Source organism: Acanthaster planci, linkage group LG14, assembly GCF_054643075.1.
Source record: "Acanthaster planci isolate LZ-2023a linkage group LG14, COTS_SCS, whole genome shotgun sequence".
NCBI lineage: Eukaryota > Metazoa > Echinodermata > Asteroidea > Valvatida > Acanthasteridae > Acanthaster > Acanthaster planci.
This window is the reverse complement of record NC_141790.1, coordinates 1094805-1116927: the sequence shown is the minus strand read 5'-3', so window position 1 is coordinate 1116927 and position 22123 is coordinate 1094805. Positions and strand designations below refer to the sequence as shown.

At 44.2% G+C, this 22123-nt stretch overlaps 2 protein-coding genes across 4 annotated transcripts; one reads left to right on the top strand and one right to left on the bottom strand.

The window, feature by feature from the left end:
- Nucleotides 1-84: 84 nt before the first annotated feature.
- On the bottom strand, nucleotides 85-9554 carry LOC110988106 (uncharacterized). Its single transcript, XM_022251357.2, has 8 exons — nucleotides 9441-9554; nucleotides 7181-8543; nucleotides 5485-5791; nucleotides 4776-4996; nucleotides 3610-3753; nucleotides 3099-3191; nucleotides 1862-2009; nucleotides 85-1000 (listed from the first exon to the last, which is right to left on the bottom strand). Exons 1-8 carry the CDS (start codon nucleotides 9443-9445, stop codon nucleotides 876-878), a joined length of 2406 nt encoding a protein of 801 aa, XP_022107049.2. The 5' UTR covers nucleotides 9446-9554; the 3' UTR covers nucleotides 85-875.
- A 1986-nt stretch (nucleotides 9555-11540) lies between these two features.
- Nucleotides 11541-21956, top strand: LOC110988108 (thiamine transporter 2-like). 3 transcript variants are annotated; one of them, XM_087145951.1, is made up of 6 exons: nucleotides 11541-11696; nucleotides 15823-16166; nucleotides 17399-18134; nucleotides 19066-19258; nucleotides 20153-20294; nucleotides 20898-21956. In XM_087145951.1, exons 2-6 carry the CDS (start codon nucleotides 15831-15833, stop codon nucleotides 21123-21125), a joined length of 1635 nt encoding a protein of 544 aa, XP_087002077.1. In that variant the 5' UTR covers nucleotides 11541-11696; nucleotides 15823-15830; the 3' UTR covers nucleotides 21126-21956. The 3 variants fall into 3 exon arrangements, with proteins under 3 accessions (XP_087002077.1, XP_087002079.1, XP_087002078.1); XM_087145953.1 differs by lacking the exon at nucleotides 11541-11696 and adding an exon at nucleotides 11780-12083; XM_087145952.1 differs by lacking the exon at nucleotides 11541-11696 and adding an exon at nucleotides 11780-12175.
- The last annotated feature ends 167 nt before the right edge of the window (nucleotides 21957-22123 follow it).

Here is a 22123-nt window from a genome sequence, read left to right as displayed (position 1 = left end):
CGCAGCTTTGATCAGACCAACACCAGCATGGCTTGAATTGGAGGAACCCAATTTGAGTACACATTCAACAGACAAACAATCCTGTATGTTTCACTTTGGTAGAGCTGCTCCAACAGAACTGCTTTATTGGCTTCAAATGTGCTGACAAGTTCACATCAATCCAAAATGTTAAACTTCTCATGGACAAAATTCACACCGAATAAGGAATCTTCGGTTCAAGTCATAATTTCATTCGAATGATGAGGTGAAGGCAACCTAATAATCTCTCTGAGAACCCCAGTCTCCATGGTAACACCTTGCAGACAAGAAATACTTCATGTGTCAAAAAAAAAAAAGGATTAACACCGGTGTACATGAACACACGAAAAACATCAAATGTGAAATAACAACGTCTTCGCACTCAAAAGGTTGAAGCAAACAAACGAAGAACAAATGATAACAGAAAAAAAAAATGGTTGAAATAGTTTTAAGGAAAAGGTGACAGTGACTTCTGACAAGCATCCCTGAAAAAAGATGACAATTGGGAAGCTGCCAATGTAGGGTTGGATAGCTAAGCTGGTTGGTGGTTCGAATCCTCCTCTAGTCAATTTCTTTCTTTATCTTTGTAATTGATATACTGTATTTATAAGTCGGTTTCCTTATATGATAAGGTGTAAGAGCACGGACTTGCCACACAGCGCTTTTAAGAAACCATAAGGACTTGTAAAAGAGGACCCGGAGAGTGGTTAGACAGGCGAGAATTGTTCTGCTGTTTGCAGCTGGATGAGCTTAGCAGGGTTTGGAGATAAAAAAATGGCCCTTTGTGGGTCCTGACTCCTGGCTTGGTGTCCGACCGGGCCACCTGTACAGCTGGGATCTCCAAGCATCTCGACTTCTTAAACTGTCTGCATCTCGTCAATGACGAGAAGCGCCACATCGCTTTCAGCCTCGGTGCTGGATTCCTGCCGGGTCTCGCTGCTTGTCTGTGGTTGGCCGGCCGATTTCTCATCCTGGCCCCACACTGCGCAGCAAAGGGAAAAATGTGAAAAAAAAACAGAACTTATTTGGCAGGCATTATCTTGACGTAAACAGTTTGTCTATGCGGTACCGAATCCTGACGTCATTCGGACCGGGAATTACTGCAAATGAATGAGTCCATGGGCATGTTGGTCCATGCGCTGGTTCTCACACCGAATGTCTTTTATGCACATAACTGTGAGCATGACATCTTCACTTTGGTACTCTTACAACCCAACCGACCAATATCAGTTTGCAGTCACTAGCGCCACTTTTTTTAGGTAAAGGTGTTTTATTAAGTTTAAATGTCAATAACCAATATGATTGAAATTATACAGCCAAGACTCATTTGTTGGGAAAGGATTACGTGTATGATTTTCACTGGCACCTGGGCGGATCCCGGAATATGTGCGCTTTCTTTTCAGAGAAGTTTTTTGATGGATAAATATTGAAAAATTAAATAAGCCGAGCAGCCATCTCTTGAGGCAACATTAAGGCCTCAAGGGACAGTGTAACCCCGTAGTTTCCCCAGCAATCGTCCACCATTATCATCACTGACTGTATGTTGTCAGCTCAACAATGGGGTTCATTTCCCATAAAATAATGGTGTATGCTTTATCCAATGGCGTATTGGTCCGACCACACACCGTGCAAGCACCATGTACATGTACGGTTGATATTGTGATCCTTTACTGGGAAGCTGGCTCTGAAGTTTTCTTGTACTTTTAGCCATTTCTAAAGCTTTGAAGACTTGTGCACCAGGTCAATACTCTACACGGTGCTATGGTTTTTGCCTACTGCAGTTAGGGGATGTACATTAGGTCATGCAGGCCAGTGAAAAAGCCCCATAGACGGGAGAACTCACCCAAGACTTGGGAGCCGTCTTTCTGTAAATCTTTGAGGGCGACCGTGCTCTTGACGCCCCCGTCGACCAGGACCTCGATGGCCTGCTCCCCATTGACACACTGCAGGGCTGCCGACACTCGGTTGCCGTCTTCGTCTACCAGCTGAACCTGCGGGGAGGGAGGGGGAGACAGATACATAAGCCGTGTCAAAAAGTCGTGGCTGTGGCTTCAAATAACATGTGCGACTATGGCCAGCCACTGGCTCGTGGCTCCCACCACTTCCCATAAACCTGTGTGTTGATTTGGATGCAGGCTCAGTAGAAGACGTTTCGTGGCTACGCAGTGATTCTCAACAAAACGACACCTCCACACAGTGTTTCCTATTTTGTAACTGATTCCCTCCCTTTCCTTTCACTGTCTAAAATAAACGGGAGTTACGGGGAACCAGCTGTTATTTGCGGTCACTGTGAAGAGAGACCCTGCCTTGCCTTGTCTTCTTTCTCGACAGCCACCACAGGCACCAAAATGTCACCAAAATCTTGGCTTCATCTCCATCTATGGATTGTCGTGCCAAGTTCCAGCATTAACCACTTCCTGCCGGGGATTCCGGATCCGGACACGTACACTTTATATGCGTGGCCGGGGTCTCCGAACTCGGACGAGGGGAACAGGGCCTTGTGACAAAAGATCGTACTCGGAACAAAATTCCAGGCTGCTGGGAATCACCGACATTTTTTCACTCTTAAAAGTGGAGATAATCCAGCCTTGTTTTGAAACAGTATACCATGGTTTGGGGCATTTAGAGCGAGCGGATGACCACCGGGGACAAAAGCGCTCCACCACCGCAGCGATGAGCCACAAAACACGGCGGCATGCTATCTGGCCCCTACTGAAAAGAGGTCAGCAGCACACTGAGCCAGGTTCGTGAACAAAAGAAAGTTATTTAACACCGCACAATCTGTGAACAACCTTAAAAGTTATTTAAACTTTTTAAAAGCTTTCTTTGGGGGAGGGCTTTATAATAAAAGCCAGACTCTACAGATGCTACGATAGATTTCACCTATTACACCTTTGGGTGCAACTTAATTGCTACATTTCAATATATTTGTCACATTTGCTTTCGTCGTCTCTGCGTTTCCGAGTTAGGGTTTCTTTTGACAGGACCAGGGTATCCGAGTTGCTTCTTCAATAGGCTAGGTGGTTCCTACACTGCTTGTAAATACGCAACACTAGTCACGATATAAATGACATCCTTACCTGTTCAACACTTCTCTGCGAGCCACTATCTGCCTCCTGACAGGAGGAATCTTGGTCCTGTCCGCCGGGGGGCGACGCACCATTTCCCTTGACCTGAGACAGTAGAAAAAACAGACAGAAATAACTCTCCTCCTGAGAGGAAAAACTCAGTCGACTGACTGCAACTTTTGATCTGCCTATCAACTTCAATTCCTGGGAATTCTAGCCAGGGGCACCATATTCTTGTGTACTTCAAGATCCTTCCAAACCTCCCAGAGGATTTTGGAGGAGTTTTCAGGGATCCGTTGGATTAAATTGGATCATCCCAAACGTACTCGCGATGAATGTCTTTACAGGCACGCCAAGTTTCAAAAAGATCGAGCATGGGACAGCCAAGATCTGCGGGAGAGGATAGAATCTGCTTACACTAGCCTGCGGTACGGTCCGGAAAAGCCAAGCTTTTTTAGGCTTGAAAGTCGTAGTCTGGCGAGGTAGGGGTGTTAACTCCTTCAGTCACTCCCCCCCTCATTACCTGGTCTTGGTTGGAGGCAACCTCCACCTGTAGGCTGTAGGAGTGGAAGGCTTCAATGGCATTAGAGATCTCGTTCAGGGCGTGGTTCCTCATCGCCACGTCGTCCCCTTGGTCCTGGCTGGGCTCCGGCAGGGTGTACAGAATCTGAAAGAGAAACAAGGCAACAAACTATACAGGGCGCTATCAAAAACAAGGCAACCAAATTTTCTTTTGACTTGTGTGGAGATTACGGGGGCCAATGGGGAAACTGTGGAATGATTGTTCAGCCATCCATGACCATGAGTGAATAAATAAAATACCATTGGCAAGAGGACATCTGTGGCTTTAAGACGCCACTGGGTATTTGGGTGTTAAACCCAAGAAATTCAACGGAAATTTTGTTGCATTTTTTTTTTACACACCCTGTATATTACAAATAATATTACGCTAACCTTACATACCTAGTTTCCTGCAGTGTGTGGATGTCCACACACTGCAGGAAAGGAAGACGTTCTGTGGACTTACACATGTCCACAGGACGTTTCCCCTTCTCTGAAAAAGAAATTTAGAGACATTTTGGGGTTGGGGGGTCATCTGTCATAAAAGGAAGACGAACAGTCAAGGAAACCTTGTACAAAAAGCCAGCAGAAAATCGTGTTCCCAGTTCAAGAAAAACGAGTATTTTCACTGAGTTTTCTTAACTGCACGAAAAGAAAGGAATGTCCACACTAGGTACGTAAGGGAAGTGTGGATGAGTACCTGAGTGAATGCCTCACAAGCACAACTATGAGTGTAAAAGGCATTAGCTCAAGAACCAGTGGGTGAACCAATATGACATGCTCGGCTGCCGATTTACAGGGCCTCTGCGCAAGCATGTACACGTACTGTGCATGTACACGGTCGTCTGTTCCCACAACAGATACCGACCACGTTGCGTGTTGACTGTTTTTTCTCCGCACACCAGTTTCCTCAACTCTCAAGTCATTTTCATCAGTCCAAAAATACATTTCTTTTATTCAAAGCAAATTTTTAACGTTCAATTTGGGAGCCAATGGGAAGGTTCGGCATACCAAATTGTTCCGCATATCGGTGTTCAGGATGGCGTCTTTATACTGTACTGTTTTGTTGGATACGTGTGAATTTTCTAGATTTTCCCATCGTCTATTTCTATGAGCTCCTCCCCTGACCTTGCCAGTCTGAACAGCAGTGCTGGAGAACACTCTCTTTTGGAACAGCTGGCCCGTCTCGTGGGCCTTGAGGTGGGCTCGCAGCCGCTGCTTCCAGGCCGTGGAGAAGCTGCAGTGCGGGCAGTTGAGACGGACCGATGAGTGCTTGGCCATGTGGCCCACCAGGTGCTGCTTGTTGGCCGTGGCGTAGTCGCAGACTTCGCACTTGAACGGCTTGATGCCTGCTCAAATGAGATTGAGCGGAAAAAAAGGAGAAAAAACAAGTTGGTGAATTATCTCTTACAACTTCACAATTTAAAGTGATCACTCATCTGTTTGAATTCCTCACGCGTATCCAATTTGGAAATGAATAAAACATCCGTTGGAAAAGTGTGATCAATGAGATCCGAGCTGGACCAAGAGAGGGCGCAATTTTCCCAGCAACGGAGGCTTCTTTGGTCGGTACTGCACTTTGCTGATTCACAAACAGTTATGAAATGCACGCGTTACCGTCGCGTCACTACCAGCAAAATGAACACTCCTGACCAACCTGGCTCTGACTTAACCAGTTTACAGGAAGTGATGAGCATAGCAACTACAATTGCTTGGAAAGATTGTAACACGGACATACATGTACATGTTGACACAAATGAACGATAAGTTAGAGTGAACGGTTCCATATCCAAAAGGATAAAACCAAACCCCGTGGCTGAGTCACTTGCGTTCTTACCGGTGTGCTTCGCGATGTGGACGTGCATCTGGGTCATGTTGATGGCCGAATAGTTGCAGTGGCCGCACTTGAAGGGCTTGACATCTGAGTGCTTGGCCATGTGGCGCTTGAGGCTGTTTTTATAGCCCGTGCAGTAGCCGCACTCCTCGCAGACGTAGTCCTTGGCCGGCATCTGTCGGTCGGCGCGGTGCCGGTTCATGTGGCGCTGTAGGCTGTAGCGGTGGGCCGTCTTGTAGTCGCAGGACAGGCAGCTGTAGGTCTTGGTGGGCGGGTCCATCACGCCGTGCTTCTGTTCGTGGTTGATCATCTGGAGGCATTGAGGGGGCATGATCAAGAATGGTTTCTGAAATTTACTTTTTGTGTGGTGGGTCCACAACTAAGGGGAGGAATTTATGTTTTTATTTGAAATTGTTTACAAAAACTTTCCAATACCATTTAAACCTTTAGCCAACACTTTACGTTGGTGTTTTCATATATGCCAAATTATATAGTTCAGCAATACACATGGTCCAACCTATGTAAAAATGTAGAATGATGTTGGGGCATTTAAAACAAGCAATGTTTATTGTTTTAGAATCCATTTTTTTTCTCAAAAAGCACATGGAAGCCGAAAGGGAAAAAACATTATGTAACAGGCATCGTTTGCTACAAAAAGAAATACCAGATTGTGTCAATCAAAACGTCAAACCGCGAAAGGGAGTGATTCCGTTTAACGTTTGGGAAAATCTGTAAACGAATTTGGAACTTTTCTTCATTTAAACGTTTAAACATGTAAACATCCTACAACGGCAGAAAAAAGTTTAGCGAGCGTCTCAAAAATGGGAGCCTTTCTATTTCACTGGAACATGTGGAATGGTCCCTCAGGGAACAATGTGTGTTCCTATTGGGTATTCAGGAATTTTGTTGATTAATAGTAACACACTGTTACAGTATTTAAAAGCGTGAACGTGCGTACACAGACCACTGGAGAACAAAAGGTGGGTGTTCCCTGATTGGAAGAGGCAGTGTTCTTGTCGGAATGTTCTTCAGCGTTCCGACATTCAGCTACTCCTAATTACATTGACTGCTGACTACAAGACTATTTGTAGTAATGGGTGTATCACGCTTTGCTGCCATGATATGAGTATACTCATGGTAAATGAATGGGTTTTTAACTGCTCCAAGAATGCACGGGCAACGCGGTGAGCCTTACAAATGAACACCGTGCAGAGTGAAGAGTAATCTTTTTTGAGCACAGTGTTATGAATGTACATCGGCGTATGGGTAAAACCCATATGTAAAACCCCCCAAATATATCTTTGTAACATCTGTGTTAAGAACTCACCTCGATGGAATGAAAAAATAACAAAAAAATATATAAGCATGCATACTTTGTGACACAATGGGGGGGGACCCGGGAGTGAGTCGTCAGCAGTCAACAAGCTAACGGCGTGTAAAAATTAAATAACATGTACAATTACAAATTACAAGCAAAGAGTACAGCTTTAAAAAATAACATTTTCTCTCAACAAAATTGAGTGTTTTTGTTTAGAAACTTCAAGATCTCCACTAATACGGGAGGCCAATGGTATATTCTTTGAACTTTATGAGCCCGATGTCAAGGACCAGTACCGGGGGCTCTACCTTTCTCACTCCCCCCAAAAACTTCTTGGTGGGTTTACTGAAGGTTTTTGGGGAGAGTTACTTCAGTTTATACCTGTTGTTTGTGAGCAGCTGTGTAGTCGCAAAAGGCACACTTTAAAGGTTTGACGGTGGAGTGTCGCAGCTCGTGGGATTTCAAGTTCTGCTTTGTGGTGGTGGCAAAGTCGCAGCCTTCCTGTTCGCACTTGAAGAGCTTGTTGCCCATGTGGCGGTCCATGTGGGCCTTGAAGCTGACGCGGTAGGGGGTGGCGTAGGAGCAGCGGTCGCACTTGAACCGCTTCTCGGCGGCGTGGCGCCCCATGTGCGTCTGCAGGTCCTGCTTGCGGGCTGAGCTGTAGTCGCACTGGTCGCACTTGAAGGGCCGCAGCCGCTCGTGCTTGGAGCGGACGTGGTGGATCAGGCTGTGCTTGTAGATGCTCTGGAAGTCGCACTGGTCGCAGCGGAAGGGCTTCTCTGGGTCGTGCTTCTTGCGATGGGTCATTAGGTCGTGCTTGTAGGGCGAGACGTAGTCGCACTGGTCGCAGCGGAAGAGTTCCTCCTCGGCCAGCTCCCCGAGCTTGGCGTGCCGCTTCAGGTGAGTCTTCAGGTTGTACTTGTGACGGGTGGTGTAGTCACAGTCTGTACACTTGAACAGCTCCTTGGCGCTGATCTTGGTGTGGGTGAGCAGGTGTTCCCGATAGGCATGGTAGCGCTCCGTCTTGAAGGAGCAGCTGCTGCAGGCATACTGGATCTTCAAGGCCTGGTCCTCGCCAGGCTCATGCCCAGAACTGGCATCATCGTCCTTCCCGAGACCGTTCTCATGCTGTTCCGATTGGGCGTGCAGCTTGAGCTCGCTGAGTTTGCTCGTGCAGAAGCTGCACTTGTTGCAGGAGTATAGGACAGTGTACACCTTCTCCTTGTCGGCAGGGGAAGCCGGCTCCTTGCTTGGCTCCTTACAACTGACCTCCAGGTTCAGGATCCTCCTGTCTGGCACACCCACCTCAGACGTCGGCTGGATCTCGGACACGCCGTGTGAATTGGAGGGGTCCCCTTGCAGTCGGATCTCAATGTGGGAGGAGTCGGGCTGGGCAGGATCTCCCTCCGGCATGAGGGCATCTTCGTCTGGGCCAGCCAGATGTAAGCCTGTCTTGGTTGTGGCGGACAAACCTTGAGCCACGCCTGAGGAGCTTTCACTGGAAGCAGTGGCCACCAAATTGGTCCGAGGGTCCCCTGGAGGGGAATGTGGCTCTGTGGTATCTCCTGCATTCTCTACAACATCTGTTCCAGGTCTGTCAGAGGATTCGGAACCTGTTTCTCCATCTCCTCCTGCAAATTCTGCCTCTGTTTGCATTTTATCTCCATCTGTCATGAAGATATCTTCCAGTGGCGCTGTGTCATCTCCTTCTGCCGACATTGTGCTGTCTTTTAGCGGGATGTCCCTTTACATGAAATTAAAAACAAATAAAAACCGTCAAGAATTTGTAAAAGAGAGAGCACCGTATTTACAATCTTGTAAAACTAGATTTCACTAAAAATTGAGGAAAACAAAAGTTCAAAACATCACTTTTCATTTATCCATGTATGAAAATACACACCAAGAATCCAATCTGTTTAAAGATACAATCACCAACTTGCTGGAAATATGGAACTGATCTCCTTCCACTCATTTTGAATGAGGAAAGAGTTCCATACACCATGGTCTATTCCTTCCTCCATGAATACACGGACATCACTTGACTATGCACTTGACACCCTGTGCACTTGCTTCAGCATGTTTGGGTAAAGGACTGGACTGAAAATTTGTGTTTTCTAGCTAAATGCTTCAATATTTTCTCGCTCAATTTGACTATTTAGGCCATTTCATCACTTTCTTGACTTTCCGACGGCTAGTACTAGTAGTAGGCCTCGCACTCAACCACTGCAAGGGAAAATCGGTGATATTTGTATGGTAGGCTGTCATGGCTATATACTATCTGTATCATGACGACATGTATGGAATTCCCGGGAGAAACAGCATGCATCATTGCATAGATATGACCGTGATGACTTAGTGATGGTTTTTTACAAGCATGTTCAGTTTCCTGCTAACATGGCTGATGAGTGCAATCAATCATCAGGCTATAAGCCTTATCGCAAATACTGCATGGGTGATTTTACACAATGGTAGAAAGGCATTGTGGGAAGGAAAAAGGAGCAAACACTGCCCCTTTTTCCTTCCCAAAATGTCTTTCTACTATTGTGCAAAATCACCAATGGCAGTATTTGCGATAAATTAAGGGATTAAGGCTTATGCAAATTTGCAACCCTGGTAAAATCCTGACGACGTCCACACATACCACATAATGCATGCGAAGAGCCGGCCCTAGCCCACCATGTATGTTGGCCTACATCATAATGCCATGCATGATCCTTATTCCTATGCCGCTAAGTTATGCCGTGCCGACCGTCACACACACAACTTCACAAGACACAGGCATGGTACGTCATCATGTACGTGCGCATGGTGTGTGACCTGGGACGTACTGGCACGCCCAATCCCAGTTAATACTAGTAATAGACCGATTGTAACACATTATTTTTAGCCCTGCAACAATCAAAAGATTCGTGCTATCAACATCCACGCAGTAACTTCAAAACGTTTTGCGCACACATGCACACATTCATGACACTGACAGTTCCGCTCGTTTCAATGTCGCCATTTTGATTTTCTGTTCAACGGACATGAATAACGAACAAACAAACTTCCACCAGTAAGGAGCAATTATCAACCCAACATCAGCAATATCCTCGGTATTAACAAGCTCTAAGAACTTATATATGATTCCAACGATGAAACAGTATGAGATAACCTACCTGATTGATGATATCGGCGGGAAATCATACAGTTTTGTCCCTGGCTGGCAGAATTGAAGGCGCCCAGTGACCAAACAGGCCCGGATGTTCCCCACCAACAAACACATCGGTATGTAGGTCGTATGGAAGGCAAATTGTACAAAGTTTCCAACAGAGGAGCCATACAAATCTTTTATCGCAGACCGGAAGCGGGTTTTTCGTCAGCGCTTTTATTACCCAACAGGCACTTCGATTTTGCAGATTTGGAGAAAGGATGTTACTTTTCTTTTTATACATAATCACAAGAAGAATTTCTTTATAAAACTGCAGAAACTTTTTCCTGATTCTTTGGTCGGTAGCTTATTGGAAGTAAACTCTTTTTGATATGCCGGCAATTCAGTTCGGGAGTTGATTATTTCAAATTAAAAAAGTTGTTGTACCCTCCTGAAGCGATTGTGCCTAGTACCTGCCGGCTGACCTACATTTCAACTTCTCATTGAATGTTTTGTAAGCCACGTTTACCTTTGTGCGATCCGTCGAGAATGTCGCACGGTGCACCAAAGGTGCCCGACTACGCTTACCGTAAATTCCGCAGCCTGGCGAGCACGTAGGCCCATCCATTTGTGAGTTGATCTATGCCGCCCCGGCCAAATTGCTGTTAGGATTTTTCTACATACGTAGTGGTGTATCCAGCGGGGGGGGCAGTGGGGAAACTCCCCCCTTGGGTAACGGTTATCAAATATTGATACAAAATGTTTTATTTATCAAATGTTAGCGCCAAAACCTTACGAAAACAACACTGCAGAATATAAAAGCAAGGATTTCAGGACCGTGAGTAAAGACCGATTCATACTTCACGAGAAAGTGGAAACGAACGCGTATTTGTGAGGGCAGATCAAATTACTCGCACTCCGAATTTGGTGAGCAAAAGTTGAACTGACACATTTCAACTCGAGCGAAATTTTGCTGCGCAGTTGTCGCACGTCAGTTCGTTCGCTTTCGCCTGAAGTATGAGTATAAATTCTAAAACAATCCGCCTTAATATTTTTTTCTCACCACGAAAAAGTGGGGAGGGGATGATTCCCCATCCCCACCAAATTTCTAACACGTTGCAGACACGGCGGTGCTAAATGTAAAAAAAAAATGATTAAAATGGGGAGGGGGTGGTGCATTGGGTACGGGGGAGCGGGTTAGCGTAGCGGTTCTTTCCTCGCTTTGCACCAATGAGGCCCGGGTTCGAGTCCCGGCTTGGCCCAGGCTTTAAGTGCATTTCCAGTCCATACTCGCTCTCGCAGGCTTTCTCCGGGTACTCCGGTTTCCTCCTGCCTCTAAAGATGGACCTTCTTCCTAACTCCGTAATGTGATGCTGATTAATAAAGTGTATGAATAAACGTACAGTTATTGGCCCAAATAGCCCGAGTTGCTAAAAGCGCCATTAAAACAAAACTACAAGAAGCCTTGTGCACTGTGACACCGTTTGCCCCAAACGCGTGTTGCGTTGCCACACATTTATTTCCACTATGGCTCTCCATATACCTGAGTGAACTGGCACCACTGATCTCTGTATTACAGATCATGTTTACATATGTGCACGCACATCCATGCGGTCGTTTGCGAGGGGGCGCTGTGTGCATTACATGGTCATGTGGTCGATAATTTGCTGAGTGTAGGCACTAGGTGGGAGGCCTAGTTCAATAGTTGAACTTCAACTTGAAGTTGTACGAAAGTTCCTGATTGTAAGAGTCAAGGCCCACATACATGTAAGTCAAGATTACCCCCACAACTGTGGAGTCCGACATTGGGCCCCACAGTTGCTGGGGGAAGTCAAGATTACAGTTGTACATGTATATTCACCATCATGGAGGAAGGAAAAGACATTTGTTCAGTCATTGGCGAGTTACATGTAATTGAAACCAAGAGCACCATGACACTTGACATACGTGGTCATTTTTGTCTAGGCCCCTAACGTTAGTGCATCATTCAGGAAGGAATCAGCTGATAATGTAATGCGCATGCGTAGGCCCCCTACCACGACCATGCCTTTTTTGTGTGTGTATTTCCTGTAGTGTTAATGGTCATATTAGCAGATTAGCCCAAGTTGATATTGTCAAACCTAATAACATGAATAACAGTCACAGATTTTGTTGGTAAGACATGTAAGATGAGTGCCCAGCTGTACAGTTGGGAAGACCTGGAGCGAATCTTGCCTGGATTATTTCTACGTTTCAAGCTTGGGGCAGTAAGCTACTTCCCTGTTTTGCTGATTTTTCCCCACCCTAAAAAGGTTTTCCTGTGTAATTTTTTAAAGTGGCCGCAGTTGTCGCATGTTCTAGCAGTCTTCGGGGAATATATATGTGTGCAATTCTTCATCTGTAGGTTTGAATTATTATTGATGTTGAGCTTAGCATGGTCCTTGCTCTATGATGAGAAACCTTGCTTGTTTTTTTATTCTAAATTTGTATAGCTCGGATATATTTCCATGATTTGTTGCTTCCCCTTATGCCTTTTGAAAATATTTCTCTTGTGCAATTTGTTTTTTTGTGCAGTTAGTACATGTAGTTGCCTTCCTGTTTAATCAGTCTTCGTGGGAGAGGCTAGTGTGCAATTTTCAATGGTAGCTCGAAATTAATATTGATGCGAGCTCAACACGAATATCATTGATGCTCTTAAACTGTTTTTGTTTTCACAAGTGATTTAATATTTCTATTATCAATCATTTTTACCTTGCCAGGCCTCTTCAGGGTTGCCCCCCTGTTTTTTGGCCTGAGTCCTAGGTCCCAACCTGCCTTATCCTCTTTCTTTTTTTCTCTCCCATTGGTCTGGCGTTTTTGCCATTTGTTTAGAACTCTGTATGGTGAATGTTCAGTTGTTTTTGTGTTCAGGGTTGTGTCGTTTAATGTTTATCGATGTAAACCTTTCCATCAACTTGTTGTGTCACAGATGTGAATTACTATAAAGGTATTTCAAACTCAATATCAGGGTCTATTAAATCATCGTGGCATGGTCAATGGTCAAAATGTCTGCCATACAATGTACATGGTTTAGTACCTCCTTTCAACATGTTCAAGCATTAATTATACTAACCACCAGTTTTAGGGAGGGTAATAAATTTGTCCCTTCTTTTTTACTTTGAAGAGGATGCAAACAGAAATATTTTGGTATAAATTTGGATTCCATCGGACTCTGCAAATCAAAGAAAAATCAGTGTGAAGCGGGGATGTTTGGAGATTTTTTTTTTAGAGCAAACTGATTATTTTGTACACAAAAAATGAGTTTGATTTTAACTGAAAACCCCCAAATTCATATTTTTGTACATTGTAAAATCTTTGTTCTTGTTTGTGCCCTATTTCAATGAAGCAAATGCTAGCTTTAGTTCAAATTTCAAACATTGTGAAATTGGAAATTAATTAGAGGAGCTACAGAATGCAAAAACCCCCCAATTTTAATCACAATTTCCTATTTAAGGAGAAAGAGTTTCCAAATAAACAGCGCCATCACTCATTTATTCATGTCTCTACCAATCGCGGGGCCTACAGAGGTAGGTCTATATAATTCTATGCCTACTAACAACCATCATGACCATGGTGACAGTGTACTCATTGGAATTGTATTTAAAGCTCCAAGTCTTATGTCCATGATGGTATAATCGCAAGGACCCTTATTTCGCCGCTTAGGCCTACTGTGAAGAAAAGCAATCAGACTTGACAAAAGGTGGCGAAATGAACCTGGCGACTATAACATACAGTGTACATGTACAGGAACAGGTCAGCTCGTACACAAGCCAACTTGTACAGTATGTATGTACACCAACCAACTCGTACATCAAGCAACTTGTACATCACGTGTACGAGACGCAAAATACACTCACAAAGGTGTATTAATGTACTAGCGATCTTGCGATGGGTTCCTACCCGTGTGGCACGGGGGATAGTATTGTCTGAAAAAGTACACCTAAAATTTCCGCAACCCAAGTTTTATTTCCAGCTGCTGAGTATCCACACTTTCAGAAATCAAGACCCCCAGAACACGAACCCCTGCAGCTCTTTTCAGAGCAACGCATTTTCAAAAGGGATGCTGCATTGCAGAAAGGCACTTTTTAGAGCCACATCCCCTCTCCCAAAAATGTATTTGTTGCTAGGAAAGCAATCTATCTGGGGAAAAAAAGATACATGTAGTTGAAATACCACCCCCAAAATTTCAAGAAAATAATTAAGAAAGGAATTTGCCTCAGTACATAAAACATTCTTCCAAATCCCAGTTCATTTTCTATTTCTCAGCGGTCGACATCACTTGGGAAGAAAAGCTACATGTACCTGAAACTCCCGTGTCAGATATCTTTCGCATGAAAATGACTTTCAGAGTCTCAGAGCAGAAAGCTGAACGTATTCCTAGTTTGATTGCGAGTGTATGAACTACGCTTGGCGTACATGTACGAGTTGGTGCATACGAGTTGGTATGCGTACGAGTTGACCAGCATTCACATTATACCTATAGAGGGTTTGCATGGCTGCCATCCTGTACTCTAGTGTCCTTGTTCCATGGGATATGCATAAAGGTTTCTTTGTGGAACAAAACAACTGCCCTTCAAGATGGCTACCTCGCAAAGCCTCTATTGTGTTTTGTACAATAAGTTTCCGTGTTCCGTTAATGTTTATGTACATAGACAACGACAACATGAACATAGTTTTTGCCCCTTACATGCTGGCACCATGCTTATGCTTGAGCAGTATTGTTACATCAAATTTCACACAAAAAATGAAATGTCATGAAGCTCTGAACATTCTTGTGCTAGCATAGTTGGGTTTATCAGAACTAATCAACTTTAGAGAAATTCTGAAATATTAACTTTTATTTTTGATTTGGATTTTGTTTGAAGATTTATCCAAGTGTGTAACATTCGGGAACACTCAGCTGAATCGTGCCCAATTTCCGGACACCACAGTTTTTGAATTTTGAACAGTCGCATGCTACTGAAATTGTTCACAATGGCTCAACAGCATGTGTTGTATACATGCAGGTGAAAGTGAATGAATTTAAAGTTTTTGAGGAAATTTTGCAAAACTGCATTGGGAAAATTGAGGGAAACATCGAAGTGCACCACATTAGGAGACTCAATAGGCATATCGGTAAACATGCTAAAACATAATGACATCATGCCTTGTGTATATGTGAGCTTGGCTATTTCGACTCATGGATCGCACCCCACCTACAAGTGTAACAGCCACAGGAAAGCCATTAGGGCTGTGCCTAATATCTGAATAACAGAATATTCGATTGATTGTCAAATGATCGAATATTGTTTTCCAAATTTCATGAAAAGGAAGGGAGCATTTTCTTTTGTTTTACATGTAAATGAGAAAAATTGCACTATGGAGGCTTGTTTCAAGCAGATTCAAATAAAAAGCATTAGAAATCTTACAGGGATTTAAAAAGTTAGTTGTTTATTTGTAATTTAAAAGGAACAGAAATTTTCAACAGGGCAAGAAGTCTTGTTTATCTCTTAAATCTTGCTAAAAAGTGGCTGGAGGTAAAGTAGATTTGAGACTCGATTATAGTGATCATAATGTACAAATGTTTGCATTACAGCAACTGATTTTGTATATGGTTTGTTCATCAACAATCTGCTGGTTAGTACGACTGAATATTCGGATTTTCAATCAAATTGAAGGTAGAATATTTGACTAGTGAATTATTCGAATTGACTCAGCCCTAAAGCGCATATGTGAACAAAGCGGCGTGGTGTCATTTTGCCTCTTATGTTACAGGTCTATTATACTGGGCTTCGTCATTTTGTTTTTTAGAAAATTTCATTCAAATCACAGTTGATCCTAGTTCTAGGATGCACTTTAATATACCTGTGGAGCTTTCTTTCGATTGTTTGCCCAGTTTTCCAGATGCCGCTCCTGGCCTACTACAAGCACCACCAACCCCGGCGCTGGGTCCTGGCCACGGCCCTGGTCTGCCTGTATGGCTTCCTCAAGGCCATGCGCCCCTCGGAGCCCTTCCTGACCCCTTACCTGATCGAGGACAAGAACATCACCGAGCGGGACCTGGACAACGTGGTCTACCCCTACTGGACCTACTCGTACATGCTGGCGCTGGTGCCCGTCTTCCTGTTCACCGACCTCCTGCGCTACAAGCCTGTGGTGGTATTTGAGGGCATGGCCTACGTCGGGACCTGGGCCATCCTCCTGTGGGGCCAAGGGGTGCCCCAGATGATACTGATGCAGGTACGAAAGCCTTTAGTCCACATATCGGCCCAGTGAATAGTAAGATGCATTCGTTGTTACTGTTCATCATTTCTGGTAACGACACCAAGGATTCCTCCAAAGCACCCGAGGCACTTCAGCTTGTAAGCCTTAAACCTAGAGGCGACAGTAAGGAGCAGTTGCAGTTTTAGAGGTGGGAGGGAAAACCCCAGAGGAATATTCTGGGTAAAACCCACAGAGTCAGGTACATGTAGGGACTGAAAACCCAATCCATAGATGTATGTGGACCGGGCCGGGCTTCGAACCCATCCCACTGAGGTGGAAGGTGAGGAAAGAACCACAACGCCAACTCAACTCCCCATACATACAAATGTACCACAGGATGGTGAAAACGCCGTAATATTAAAACATACATACCCATGTCGTAGTACATGTACATGTATGCACTGTATACCTGTAAACATGGTAAAGGAGTCTTTGAAAGTGCAGCATTCCAAGAAAAAGCGTACTTGGAATAGAATAATCTTCAGTCAAATTGTCATACTTGTCTTAGTCGAAAAATAAAAATGCTCATCAACATTACTGTGAAATCTGTTTTGGCATCTTACATGCACCGGTACAATGTATATAGCCTGTTTTTTTTTATTTTTTTACCTGCAAGAAACACTAAACAACTTTTCTCTTTAGTTGACTGAAAATTTCCTGTTATTTATAAAGTTGATTGCGGGTACCCAGTTTCATAATTTTGGAACCTGTGTCCGACATCAGCAGAAAACTTTGGGTGCTTGGGCACCTGGTTCTGATGCACAGCACTACCGACCGAGGAACTCAAAGTGATGTGCACAAGAATCGTTAGAATTGCATTCATTTGGTTTATTTGGGCTTCCAGAAGACAGCACCAAACTCTGAAAATGATTGCAAAAAAAATACAAAAAGCAATACAAATCTGACCAGCTGTTTCTCATTCTACATGTACATGTATACTATTTCACAAAACTCTCCAGAATTTCCTTGAGGTACAGTAATATCAGTGACAAGCTCCTCTGTATTTCACCTGCGTAAAGATTTGAAAAAAGACTTCAAAATTGAGGTCCTATTTCATTTGAAGCTGAATGATTTCGTAGAGAATGTGATCATATGATAGAGGTGTAGATTTGGAAGTCTTGATGCACGTGTTGAAATTGAAGCAGCATTCTGAAACATCCATGCTACGTGTAGTTCAGTTTTCCCTGTAATTATTGCTCTTTGTGCAGTGTATATACGGACTAGCCACCGCCACTGAAATTGCCTACTATGCCTACATCTTTGCCGCCGTGCCCACTGAGCAATTCCAGCGCGTGTCCAGCTACACGCGCTCCGCCATCCTGACGGGCAACTTCATCGCTGGTGCCCTGAGTCAGCTACTGATTTCACTGAAGGCCACCACGTACTTCGGACTGAATATTGCCTCTATGACCAGCGTCGTGTGCTCTCTGGTAGTGGCAATCATGCTTCCTAATGTCCGGGAGACTCTGTACTTCCACCGCAGCCGCGACCGCGCAGGTGTGTCGCGTACACAAACTCCTGCAGATGCAGTCCCCTCTGTGGACAGCAAGGAAGACGGCACTGTTGCACCAGAAGTGAACTCCGACAATACCACACCACCAGTTGAGCAAAATTCCCCCTCGTCCTCGGATAGAAGAGAGGACGCTCTCCCAACTCTGGAGTGCTGCGGCCCCAGTCCTCGGAACACTGGCAGAACCTGGATTCGGCGTTCCCTGCCCGGCTGCCGGGATAATTTCACCCACATGTGGAGCGACTTCAAGAGTTGTTACGGTAACTTCCACCTGCTGAAGTGGTCCCTGTGGTGGGCCTTTGCCACCTGCGGCAACTTTCAGGTCGGCAACTATGTCCAGAACCTGTGGGAGATCATCTATGAGAAACCGGGAAATTACAACTTGAATCGGGATGTGTACAACGGCGCAGTGGAAGCAGTGTCCACCCTTACTGGTATAAATGGAAAAAGAAAACATGTACCCGTATACCCTCATTTGTTTTTGGCCAGGATCTTTCCTCCAACTGTTAAAATTCTCCTGTTTTTTACAGAAGTCTGGTTCTTTGTATTCCTATTTCGAGAGCTCCCTACCGAAAGTGTCCAATTCATTTACCCATTGAGACCAATTCACATACCAATTGGATCCAATTCACCTACCAATTCAATAACCAATTAAAAACCAACTGCTTTTGCTTGGAATCTATTGGAATCCAGTTGGGTTCAACTGGTTTGAATAGTAAATTCTGACCTTTTCTCAGTTGGACCATTTCAAACCAACTGACACCATTTGAATGCTGATTCACATTCCAATTGTAACCAACCGAAGAAGCAATTGAAACCTTTTCAATACCAATTCAAACCAATTGAGTCCCCTTTGAAAATCCATTTGATGAGGGAAACAAGCTGAAAGCGAACCAATTGGAACCAGTTGCGTCCCATTTGAAATTCCCAATTAATCAAGGAAAACAAACAGAGAGAAAGCATACCCATTGGAACCATTTGATTCCCATTTGAAATTCCAATTGATTGGGGAAAATAAATAGCAAAGAAAAAATGCCAATTGAAACCAATTGCGTTCTCTGCAAGAGTTGCAACAGTGCCCTCTATTGACCTACTGCCTCAACATTTTTGCAGGCGGCTCGATCTTTTACTCGGGGCAATACATGTAGATCCCATCGAGATCGATGTTGAACAGTGATACCAGACTATGGATGCGAAGCTGTTAACAAAGCTATGTGGTCTAGTCCCATGACCCGACAATGTGTGTCCGCAATCGTCTGTACAATCCAACCCTGGAGGAGAAGGGGGGAATATCAGTCTGACCAGAGACAAACTATTTGTGGGGAGGGGACCATACATTCGTACTGTTGCTTTTTGTTTTCGTAGGAGCTGTTTCAGCCTTCCTGATCATGTTTGTTCGTATGGACTGGCGCCTCTTCGGCGAGCTGCTGCTAGGTGTGGTCTCCCTCATGGAAACCGTTCTTCTGGTCATCATGGGAACGACAAGCAACATATGGCTGTGCTACGCCTTCTACATCCTCTTCCGCTCTTCGTATCAGTTGGTGATAACCATAGCAACGTAAGTTGGAAGTTCAATAACCACTGGTCACCAGCCAGAATTTCCAGTTCGTGTACATCTACATTGCCCCTGACCGGCTCCCTGCAAGAAAAATTCCTAAAATGTGTTTGCCAGTTCACATGTACTCACATGTACATGGTTCACTTTCTTAGAGGACAGAATATAAGGGAAACAAAGGATGCTGCACTGTCCTCATTGGTCGGTCAGTTGTCGTCAGTGGTAGGCTTCTGCGCTTAATCTATGGAGGAGTGTTGCAATGGTGGAGAAATATTGGAAAATCCGACACCCACTCTTCAGTACCATAGCAAAACAAACCTGTTTGCCCTGGCAGTGCTCGGCCTAGGTTTGACTTTACAGTTGCTGTGTGGCTGTCCAACAGATGAGCTAATCAAAATGCTCCAGCAAGGGCGGATCCATGGAAGGGAAGAACAGAGGTCATTTGCCCACCCCTTTGCAGGAAAAGGAGCCTTTTTTTTTTTAAACAAGGGCATTTTTTGGGGTGTATTTCATTTCCATCCTTCCAAAAATGTGCAAAAACCCCACAATTGTAGCCCCACCCCTCAGAAAGGCCACATATTAAAGGCTACATGAAAACATTTCCAGTTTTTTACCCTAGAAAAATAAATCCCCCCCCCCCAAAAAGCCACCATTTGGTTCTTGGTCCACTCTTGTGCTCCAATGGAATAGAGTTGGATTTGAACCCGGGACCTCTGGAACACCAAACTGATGCTCTGCCAGTGGAGCTTTGGAAAGATGCATCTGAAAGTTATGGCTCTGGCTGAAGATAAAATGTACGCGCGTCACTGCCAGCCACAGTTACGTGATTTCACAGTGGTCTCTTTACTGAGTGATTTTTTTTGTCAGTCTTCTGTTCATTGTTCCATTTTATTTCAGGTACCAGATAGCCAAGTATCTGGCTCTTGAGCGCTACGCCCTCGTGTTCGGCCTGAACATGTTCATCGCCTTGGTGCTCGGTTCAGTCTTGACCTTCATTGTGGTCGATTCCCGGACACTAAACACCCCAGCTGATGTGCAGGTATCTAGATACTGCTGTGGATTGACCTGACCCCACAATCTGGCTTGTGATTGGCCTGTGATTACTCCCCCCCCCCAGCAAATAGTACACTCATAGTACAGGTACAGTGTAACCCAGGGGAGATTTCCAGAGGGGCCGATGGGAGGAGATGTGGAGGGGCGGAATCCTCCACCCCCACATTTTCGCTGAAAATCACCACAAGATATTTTTTATCACAGTAAACATGTGGGACGATTCCCACAATGCCTAGTGGTCATTTTGACACGAAGTTGATAAGAAATCACACATAGCACCCCCTCCAAAATGTGCATCTGGATTTGAAATTGAAATACACTATCAATAATTCCAGCTTTTTCTTTGTGCACAAAGATGTGTAACACTGGGATTTTCACTCTTGAATAAGTTTTGCTAATGAATATGGAAATATGTATCAGCATCAGAGCCAAAGAGGCACCAGACTAGTCTTTAAAATAGCAAAACGAAACAGGCAGATAGATAGATGTATCTGTATACACAGAGGTCCATATCTACGGCCATTTTCAAGGCATGGCATCACAATGACCCCTTTTTAATCACATTGAAATTTCCACCCTTCATCTGTAGTTCATCGTCTACGGTGGCTACTTCTTCGTTCTCGCCTGCGCCTTTAACGCTAAGGCTGTCTACTCGATATCGGCCTATGGCTGGCGGGCTGCTTGGCGGGACCGTCTGGAGACCCGACCTGCAGACAGAGGGCAGAGCCTGCCGGCTGTGGTGGCAGGCGACGGAGAGCAAACAGGCTACCAACCATTTTACAATGATAGTGATGCCGGCAACGAAAGCGACGTTTGACTTGGGCAATTGAAGAGTGGCAAAAACTAGAGATAGAAATGATTTCATTTTTAAACTGTACTCAGCATTTTAACCCCTTTGCTTAGGCTGTGTTTCCAGTAACTTGACCCGTCCTATAAAATCAGGCGGAATCTTTATATTTTGATCTGAAAAAGGAGTAAAACTTAAACATTGGTGCTGAAAGAAATTGGTTGAACATCATTCCATTTAGATGTGTTTGGCTTTTGCCTAAAAAACCCCCGAAGTAAACCCCCGAAAACGTTTTTGATGTAAAATGAATTAAACACAGCTGTATTTATTTTTTTTGAGCCTTACTGTGTGTAACCATTTCTAGTTATACATTTTTTTTAAGTGACTGTGATTTCAATGCAATGCACATGTATCTATTTTAAGCTAGGTTTATTAAATGCTTAAAAGATATATTTAAACTTGAATTTGTACCCAGATGAGCATTGAAAAAGTAGCATTTCTTCCGTAAACAGGGACGAGACCGTTGAAAAAATGCACCTTTGAATTTTGTTGGAATCTTCCTCGTCATTCTTGCCTGATTTTCATATAGACACACAGGGCAGAGTTAGTCCTTCGCAGTGAATTCATAATTATGTGCCAAACAAAAGGCTGCACTTGTAAGGAAGTCAAAGCCGGTATGAAGCATTCTGGGCATTGAGCCTGGTTTTTGATCTGATGTGCTAAGTGTGTTACTTGAATTCCATCAACTTATTTCTATTCCTGCATAATCCATTGTCTTTGAAACAAGTACTTTTTACTGTGATGCTAAGTGGCAACATCGATAGACCTGAAATTAAATGAGGCCAACATGGCCTAACTTTACTTTTCGATGTTTGATGTTTTGTTTAGTTTGGTACGTTGATCAGCGTTGTATACAAGTTACCGGTATATGGCTCTTGAGACTACTTAATCCAGCCCTCCAATCCCCCACGGATCCATGAACATTGAGCTAGTGTGACTAACACCGCCTAAACAATGGATAGCTTGGA